The sequence below is a fragment of the Apis dorsata genome, unplaced genomic scaffold (assembly GCF_000469605.1).
Source record: "Apis dorsata unplaced genomic scaffold, Apis dorsata 1.3 scaffold_383, whole genome shotgun sequence".
NCBI classification, from domain to species: Eukaryota; Metazoa; Arthropoda; class Insecta; order Hymenoptera; family Apidae; genus Apis; species Apis dorsata.
Window position 1 is genome coordinate 505,472 of NW_006263645.1, and position 10,345 is coordinate 515,816.

Consider the following 10,345-nt stretch of genomic DNA (forward strand, 5'->3'; position numbering starts at 1 on the left):
CTTAACGCGGATTTAGCCGATCCGGGGGCATACCTCGGGGGCCATAGTATACGCGCGAGCGTAATAATAGTCGTAATACGACGCGTAACGACCGTTTCTCTTCGCCTTCCGTCTCTGAATCCCGGGTCATGGACCTCTTGGCTCCCTTTTAGCCCGCGTTTCCCGCTTCGAAGGCAAAAAGTGGGAGCAGAGATCCGTAATAAGTCACCGGGTGATTTCGATCGCAACCCTTCCGGGTTAATCACCGACGTTGGCACGGATTCCATCTTGCCTCGCCCGGCCTACCAATTTTGGAACGTTAGATGCTCCTTAATTTCAGTTGATTCGAGAGGGTTTCTTTTCGTCAGCGTTGTTGTCAATGTTTCTTTCAATTTGATTGATCAGTTTCGTTTGTTTTATTATCGTTGTTTTTTCGTAAAGAATTTATTTTTAATTATAAGTTTTAATTTTTTTTTTTTTTACAAGTTATGCCGTTTATTTTTCTGGATTTGAAGATTATCTATTTGGCGAGGGTTATTTTCGTTCACGAGTTTATTTACAAAAATCGTAATGAGTTTGGTTTAACAAGTCTTGAATTATTATTAAATTATTCCATGCTTTAAATCAAATATTTATTTCCATTCGATCAGTAATTCAAAGGTATCAAATAAAGGTATCTAAGAATTTTTTAGAAAAAAAATTCTAATTTAAACGAAAAAAGGATTCTATTTTATCAATCGAAACTTAATTATTTATTTATTATCGAGTATATTAAGAAAATAAAATGGTTAAAGATTGATTAATTCTAATTTAAACAAAAAAAGAATTCTATTTTATCAATCGAAACTTGATTATTTATTTATTATCTAGTATATTAAGAAAATAAAAAAATAATTAAAGATTGATTAATTGATTAATTAATTGATCAATGAATAATTACCTTCGGTGTGGTCGAACTTCGAATTTCCACGAGGAATCTGGTCCTGGTGCCAACTTTAACCGCAAGGTCTGTCAATCTTCGAAGGAAGATCGGTGGATCACCCTCTTCCGAGATGGCCTCGTCCACGCTGAGATGAATCTTCTTGGAGGATCCTTTCTCGAATCCTTGGCCAACTCTCGTGGCCACAAGAGCGTAATGTCCAGTGTCGTCCTTTTGCGACTGCTTCAGGGTCAATTGGACGACGTTCCCCCTCATTTGCACCCTGTATCTGTCGGACGGTATCGGTACATCCCCGCGTATTCTGTAATTAGATCAAAAATCGTCGTTGAAAATCTGATTAAACTCTGTGAATGTTATATTATATTTTTTTTAATGAGTATCATAATTAAATGATATATAAAAATCTTCATAATGTGCTATACATACGTCATTTTGAAAACTTAGGAGTTAATATTATTTATGTCTTTTGATTTTTGATAAAACAAAAACCATAATTTTTCATAATTTCTTGGAAATTATTAATAATTTACGATTTACACGCGTTCAACAGTGATTTATTCTGGATTAGAAAACATTTAAAAATTGTATCGTATTGTAAAAATAAATATTTATCATATTTTTTATTTGTTTAATAATAATAGCAATGGTTTTAATATTTAATTAATCATCGAGATGCACGCCACCTTTGACATTTATTATTGCTATAATATACGTAGACATTACGTGGGAGGTAGGAAAATTTGAAATAAGTTAAAATAAACACCAGTGGACTAAATATATTTCCTTTAAATTCTTCCAATTAAATTATCCCAATATTGTTCGAAACAAACAGTAATATATTAACGATTTGAATAAATTTTAACGAAATTCAATCCATATATCGTTGAAAGTATCCCAAAATATTAAACGCTCTATTTTCACTATTTGTTAATTTGTAAATCGTAAGATTTACATTTCACAAATTGAACACAATTCTAAATGGAATCGGGAAACTATAAACCCTCGTCTTTCTTTCTTCGATTATCCAATCATTCACGGAATCACATGAAAGACAGGTAACTCGTGGATAACACTAGTGAGTTACGATTTCTAGGTATACGTGGGCGTTCTATAAATACCATTGGAACAAATCGCTTTTGCTTTGAAACAACAGACCAATGGAAACGAATTCTAACATCTTATGTATACATTCCATACATTTCTAGCTTTACGAATCTAGCAACTCATCGAGATTTCATTTCAGGGCGAAAAAAGTGATATTTTGTAATTTTTTGAAAGTGCAAAAATTAAATTAAAAGAATATTCAGAGAGATGTTCATTAAGGTATATACATTTTCTTTTTTTGGATAGTGAGCAATAAAATCATTTTGAATTAATGATGAAGAATGCAGTATTAGTCAGCAACAAATAGTCAATCAATATCAATCAAAAAACCCTAAATTTTTTGTCTACAAATCGTACATAAAATTACACGTATAATAAAATTAATCAATTGTTTAAAAAGAATATGGATAAAGAATAAAATTTTTTATTACCAATAGAAACATAAATACTATTTATATATAGTCACGTAACATTTGCAAGTAACAAGAAACTAATTTACGTGTATCGTAAAAAAATTTATATTCGATTTCCCAACGTTGAATCCTTCATTTCGTCATCCGTGTTAAAATTATTCCCAGTCACATTTCTCTTTCATTCATTCAAGAAAACCGCACTGCGATATGAATGGTGGTTGAATCATAAAAGCATGATGGAAATCATAATTTTTTCCTTGCTCAAAAGATCGCATGCATATGTATATTATACTTCTCTCTCTCTCTCTCTCTGACCTTCTGAATTATTTAATTGAGATAATTTAATTTAACTTTATTGATCGATCTATTCACAAATAGACTCTCACAAGACTCTCACAAGCAATATCGTATAGCCTTTGAGGACAATTATTCCACCAATTTTCAATATGAAAAATCTCACAAATTCTATGAATCTATTGATCTTTAACTACGTAAATCTCCATGTATAGAAAACATGATGAATGACGATGTTCAAACCGATGGATTAATTGACAACGAATCGATTTGGCGAGAAAGAGAGAAGAAACGAAAGAGATAGCACTAATAGCCTCGGACCAACGATCGATTGGAAAACACAGACGAATCGGTTGCCAGCAAGAAAAGTAGGAACACTTTCTAATGGAACGAGGTCGGTTTTGCAATATCCAAATGCCAATTTCCACCTGCCGCCGGGGGGCGATGGCCGATGTCCAATCGGACCGGCGATCATCCTCTTTCTTCTATTTTTTCACCGGTATGGCAGACGGAAAAGATTCTATTATTTGCGCCGCTCATTCAATTCGTTCGTATAGAAAATCTTCGTTTGCGCAATACCTTGTAAAATTCGCGCCCTTCTCGACCTCGGAGGCGCGTGCACAGGCGCCTCTCCTCGCCGAACCCGCCGGTGACGCAATGTCTATTTCGTCTAACTAAATAAATTCAACGTTTCGTGATCGATCTGATCGTCGTTTTCTGTTACCAAGGCTGCGAAACAAATTGCAGGGATCGAAGAATGATGAATTTTCTCGTGGAAGAATCATTGGAGAAAATTTGAAATAGTTTGGGACCAAGTATCCTAATTGAGATATATTTCTAAATAAGGAAACACTGTTTTAAAATATTGTTTCATTTAATAAATTTGTTTTGGAGAAAATGACAAAATGTTTCAAGATATTATACAAAACTTGTAATAATATTCTTTTAAAGTGAAGAAATTTATTATAATTTTAATTATATTGAAGCAATATCGTATTCATATCAATTTTCCATCGAGATAAAGCTGTTTGTTTCGAGAGTCAATTGTATTATTCTTTTGATATAAATAAAAATATTATTGTATATATATCATTCTCGTCGAATAACTCATAGGATCAAAGTCGACGATAACAACAAGAAGAAAGGAGATATCTTTATGTCTGTCTATTGTCTATCACAACTTTGCTCCAAGTCTGCGAAAGATATCCAACATCGTATCAAAACGACAGAAAGAAGAAGGAGACGGTGTTTCTAGATCGTAGAAAGATATCTCGATGATCCAAACCGTCCAAAAAATCCGGGCAATACGCGCGTTTCCCGCGGTCCAACGACACGTTTGCGTCGCCATGCTTGCACGGCCGTGTAAAAAGACGACGAAAATAGGGCAGTAGAGCAATGCCAAGTGTTTGAGGCGCTCTAGATCATTTGTTTGCTCGAAATACGTTGGAAGCGTGCAACCGATTTTTATTTAGACGCTTTTAGACGGAGAATGGAAACGTGCAAGATCGATCTCTCGATACGCAATATAGTCTATGACCATCGTAAGAACAGTCTCAATAAAACGATTCCTGTTGATGAGCACTCGCGAAAACTGGCATGGAGGAAAGAATTTCGATGGAATTTCAATTTGAATTTTAATTTTTAGACGCTTCATAATATAAATAAGTTGAAATTCTTTCTAGAATGATTACAGGATTTATACGATTATTATACTTAAATCGATCAATTTCAAATGAATAATAAACAATTAAAATAGTTACACGAATAATTTCGTTCGAGATTATTACAAAAGTTTAAACAACAATGAAAATCGTCCTACCGGTATCCAGAACGTTCCCTAAACGATCCCGCAATGGAGTGTTGTTTGTTGCCATTGGCGCACTTGCAACAGTCGCTTCCCATCTTCCCACGAAGCACGAGGTCTTACCACACACTTTTTCTCCACTTTCTTCTTTTTTTTTCCACCAAATCAATCAAGATTCACCACTCACAACCAATCCAAAACCGTTTATCACTCGCGAGTTCCTCAAACGTCCTGGGTGGATCGAGGGTCGAGCAAGGGTCGAAGAGGCGGATGAAATCCGAACCGATGCATCGATCCTTCCTCTCGCCGCCGCCCACCCTCATCGATGCTTATTCGATCGGTGTACGTTGATCACGGACGCCTAATACGCATTGGCCTCACCGCCAATGCGTTATTTATCGATCGCGATATCGACGGTGACAGGGGTGCAAAAATAAAACCGAAAAGGCGTCCTCTCGTGCCTGAAACGTATTCTCGATGACTTCACCTCGACTATTGGAAGCGCGACATCGCACCTATCTATGTCATTCTATGCTCCATCGTAGCATCACCGTTGTCAATAATAAAATAATCACACTTCCATCATGTTCACTCTTCCATCGATCAGACGAATTTCTTCTTTCTTGCACTTTCTTGTTACTTTCGTGATTCTTCCACTGTTCGTCCACTGTTCACCATTGATACATAATAAATTCGATTCTCTGCGTCAAAAGGGAGAGGGAGGGGGAAGGAAGAAACATTTAGATATTTAGAGATGCCAGAGAAGGGGAAGGGAGGTAGCGTCCGATCGTCGAGCGATCTGTCAGTCTCGATCTCTTCGCTCAGATTCTCTCTGTTCCAATTAACTCTTCGTGTAAAATGTTTTTAGAGTGGGGAATAGAGAAGAGAGGAGGGAAAGAGAGAAAGAAAGAGAGGAAAAAGAGAGAGAGAAAGAGAGAGGTTCGAGCTGATTTTTTGGCCGCTCGTCGATCGTCGCGACGCTCCCTCGGAAGACTGATAGCGAGATGCCGGAGGAGGATCGTCCGCGCCCGATTTTCCACCTCCACAACAGCCACCTTCCGCTACAGTTCGAAGGAAACTATAAGCAAGCGTCGTCCACCATCCTAGACGCGAGAGAAACGCCAACGGGCAGCGCCACTTTCGTCTTTTCGCGAAAATTTTCGCGAGCTAGGTTTAGATTTAGATTTGTATTAGGCGGGGGGGTGGAGGAGCGTCAACGCTTGCCGGAATTTTCGTAACCACGTAGGCGAGAGGGAAGCTTCCGTCGTCGGTGTGACGTAGCGTCTGAATGGTCAGGGGAAGCGTACTCTGCCTGCCAACAGATGCGAGTACCGATTTTCGAATGTTTTCCATTTTCTATGAGAGGAATTTTTCCTTTGGAACTGACCTGACGATGGCAGGTTTTACGAGCGATTGGTTTGAATGAAAAATTGTTTTATATGAAAAATTAATTGTGTAATAATCAATTTTTTATTCTTCTGACGAAATATCTCACTTTTGAGATTGAAGAAAATTTCTTTCCAATCTCTACTCTAAGTAATTCTTTATTAAGTCATAGTTGTGATTATAATTTTCACTCTTACTTAAGGTGTTTGTAATAATTAGTCTGAATTTTAAATCTAATTTGAATATTTTAGATCGCGAATTATTTGGAATCTATTATCTATTATTGTATATGGTGTCTAAAAAATTTTATGTGTCCAGAATTCTATTAAATTTGCAAAGTGTTATTATTTGATTTGTTTCTAAAATAATTTTGGACAAATTTGGAAAAGAAATTGTCCGATATCGAGGTTTTTCATTTTACGATTTTATTAACAGAAAATGTTTGAAATATAAGTGTTTGATAATTATATATCCTATAGATGTGACTTTTCTTTGACGAAAGGGAGAACGAGGCAGCAAGTAATGTGATTCAGATGACAAATTGTTCGAAAAAGACGACAAATATCATCGATCCGTCACTCTTCTTGTCTTATTTAAGCGGCGAGACTAGATGAGGTCATGTTTTGCGTTCCCAAAATAAGCATTCAATATCTTTCACCTTCCTAGACGAAATTTATTATCTTAATGATTGCTAAAAAATTACTTCGAATTGAAAATTTTCATATTTAACTTATTAAGTAACCCAATGCATATTTTTCAAAAATTATTATGCAACTTTATAGATCTTAATAGGCTCATAATTAAAATACGATTTTTTAATATTAAGTAATATCTTTAAGAAAGATTGCACTTATTATACATTCTCTTTATAATTCCCAAACAAACACCATGACATCTAATAAAATAAATTAACTTTCACATTCATAATGAGTGTAATTACAATCTTACTGTATGACTCTCATTATATTAAAAAAATTTTAATTTTATTACTTGAATCAATTTAACTTGAATCAAAGATTTCTATCTAAAGCATTTCTTTCACAATTTAAAGCGTTAAAACGATCAACAGTTTCAAACTTTCAATCGACACGATATAACAATTGATATACTTCTTTCTTCTTTTCTTCTCTCATTGAAGAAAAATTCGATGAAGAAATATTTTCCTTTCCCCATTATGAAAATTGGAAATAATCGATCGATTACGTTTCTGGCATTGGAAAATTTGAACCGGGAATTATATGCAAAGATTACACGGGACGGCGGTGCAATTTGGTAACTTCGCGAAAATTAAGTGCGCGACAGCTCGAAATAAACTGCGTTCGATCCTTGGCACGTTTCAAGGTTTCCACGGAATTAGGGCCAATAGTCGAGAATGAACGATAACGGGTAAACGACGATACTCGATCATTGTAGTACGAGGCGAAACAAAACAGGGGCCGTGAACCCGCCATTCGAACAGCAATACTCGTAAAGTAAATTCTATTTTCACGTTATAATTATTCTTGTTGCGTAATTGTAATCATGCACCGTGTATAGTAAACTGTGAAATTCGTGGAATTTGTTTGAAAAGTTTTAAATAAATATTTATCGATTTATTTCGAATCTTCACATTGTAGATTTGTAGAAATTTTAACGAAAAAATTTATTCAAAAGAGATGAACAAACTTTTTAAGATCGATCTAATTATACGATTTTGACTAGAATTAAATAAATGTGTCGAACAAGATCAATCAGAAACAGATTAATTTATTACATACAAATTTCTTCAAAAAGAAAGAGCAAAATGATTATTTCACCAATATTAAACACACATTAAATTTATCAGAACAGCAAAGTCTATCATATCGATGAGTTATTTGTTATCATAAAAAATAACAATCTGACACGTAAAAGGCAGAATAATTGATAAATTAAAATCCACATCAAACGAGTTTATTACAGAAATCATTAATCCAATCCAAATTGAACTACAGCTTCTTCAAAAAGGAACAAATGACCATACTTCAGTAAACAAATGCTTGATTATTAAACCATATTATTAAATCATCGAAATCGTTAGAAACATTTCTATCATTTCATCCAATATCTAAATATTCGAGATAAATTAAAATAAAGAGATAATACTTACAGTTCAAATCGTAATTCGTCGAAAACATCGGACCATCGTAATCTCGGCTCGATAACGATGTCTTCACCGACGCGTCCCTGAACCGGAAGTGCCTGGTCCGGGTCCAGCCATCGTGGCGGTCCTTTAGCTTTCGTCATGTTGTCTGTAACCAATTGCACGTGTAATGAAATAAATTAATAATAACGATTACTATCTCTTTTTACAGTAAAAAATTTTGCACAGAAATTTTATTTTCATAAAATATAAGATTATTTCAATTTTTAATTTCATTTGTTAAATCGGTAAAATGATACGATAATAAATAATAATAAATTAATAAATCGACCGAAAGAACCGTGTTCCCTTTTCAATTAAATGACGATATACTTCAACTATATACTTCAACTATTTATTTTTCAATTAAATAACGATATACTTCAATTATATAAAATTTCCTATTTTATGGCGAATGATTTTTTTCTTACGCGCAATCATTTCGAATTTCTTATAATTTTACATTTTTTTTTTGTAATTTCATCGATTTCGAATTTATATCCATTGGAATCTCCTTCGATTTTTGGTATAGTTTTCAAATATATGATATTGATTCGAAGAATCAGAGGAGAGGAGATCCGATATATTCGGATACGACGTTCGAAAATTTATTATTCGCGATCGCTACCTGGTATTCGGCCGCTCACGTGGTCTCCAAAATGGCCACGGAAAACGTACGCGCAGACGAAAATCGCGGGCGTAAATATAGACGTCTGAGCGGTGAAAGCCAAGATGGGAACCGCTTTGGAAGAATATAAAACGTGGCCTATCTCTTCCCATCCGTCGAATTTATATACATTTCGTTTGACGTAAAAAATTCGCGAATTCGGAAGGAATTCCGAGCGCCCGGCATCCCTGTAAATAAATACGGTAAAAAAAAATAAACATGGCCGCGACACTTGGTTCCATTTTCAACGCGACACTCATCACATTTTTTTTCCCCAACTACATCCTCGCGTCGTCGTTCCGTGCCGCGATTGAAATGCCCGGTTAAAAACAGTTTTGCTCTTATTTTTAAACGCAGATTCGTAAACGCGTGTTATTACCGCGTATAAATACCGAGCCTTCGACCACCGGCAAGCCTCGAGATTTTTATGTAACAAATCGTGGAATTACGATTACAATTACGTTGATCGATACTTGAAAGAATCCTCGAAAGGTTCAACAGCAATCTACGAAAATTTGTGTGAAACGTCATCGATGCATGATTTCTATGGAAACGGAGAGAAGTTTAGTTCGAAACTCTATTTCTATTTCATCTTCTCGATCGAGATGAATCGTGTCGAATTCCGATTTTTCTTTCATTCTATCTCGTATACATAACGAAATTTACAACAACAGATAACACAAAATCGATGAAATTTTCGTTCTCGCAATATCGAGATCCCCTTCCATTCCAAGACTTTTCTTTCTCGAGAAACTCTCTGTTTCTGTCTCTCTGAGACGCATATTCGCGAATCTAAGAAGCGTTCTAATACGCGGCAACCGCTTACCTGTTAAGGTCATCTCGTCAGACGTTGGGGAAACCGATTCCTCGTCGAATTGACATCACTCGCGAAGGGGGAACACTCGCGTTCGATTGATTGACGACGAATTGAGATGCAACCTGCACGTCCTTCCGGTCGCGGCGTACGCCGCCTCGGCCGCCAAAGAAGCTTCCGTCTTCTCCCTTCGACCGTGCTCCTCTCTTCGCGCTGGTGACCCGTGGCACAAGCACACCCTGCGCCACGAAATCTGACGGCGGGAGGCCCTGCTCCGGTCTAAAATCGTCTCGACACGCCACTCTCGGCTTCGTCGTTTTAACGAAACGCGCACATGCGCGGTAGGGGCGAGCCGAGCTTCCTGTACGCCTCTTTCTCCCTTTCTCCCCCTTTCGAGAGGAACGCCCCTCGCCCTCCTATCTATTCTCCTGATGTAACCCGGCGCATCGCTGTTTTTTTATCTTTGAATAACTTTCACTCTCTCTCTCTCTTACAAGTAGTGAGAGTTGACTTTCTTCTCTTTTTTCTTTCTCTTGTTTCTTCTTTTTCCCTCCCGCTTTGTTTTGGATTTTCTTCTTCTTCTTCTTCTTCTTTGGATTTGATAGATAATCGGTATATAGTGGTTATTATTGTGGATCTAACGCGACCCGGCGCATTTCGTAACTTGGAATAATTTTTAGTCTTTTTTCTTCTTCTTCTTCTTCTTCTTATAAGTGGAGTTTCTTCTCTTTTTTTTTTTTTTTGTTTTTTTCGATTTTTCGATTTTGGTTTTTCTTTTTGGAG

At 36.1% G+C, this 10,345-nt stretch overlaps 1 protein-coding gene across 1 annotated transcript in view; it reads right to left on the minus strand.

Annotated features, from left to right (window-relative positions):
- The window catches only part of LOC102675238 (titin homolog), an 83,252-nt gene that overhangs the window by 60,706 nt on the left and 12,201 nt on the right, over nucleotides 1–10,345 (minus strand). Inside the window, exons 13-14 of the mRNA XM_031512105.1 lie at nucleotides 8,049–8,175; nucleotides 920–1,220 (exon numbers count right to left, since the gene is read on the minus strand). Coding sequence (XP_031367965.1) covers nucleotides 920–1,220; nucleotides 8,049–8,175 — 428 coding nt within the window. The remainder of the gene's footprint in view (nucleotides 1–919; nucleotides 1,221–8,048; nucleotides 8,176–10,345) is intronic.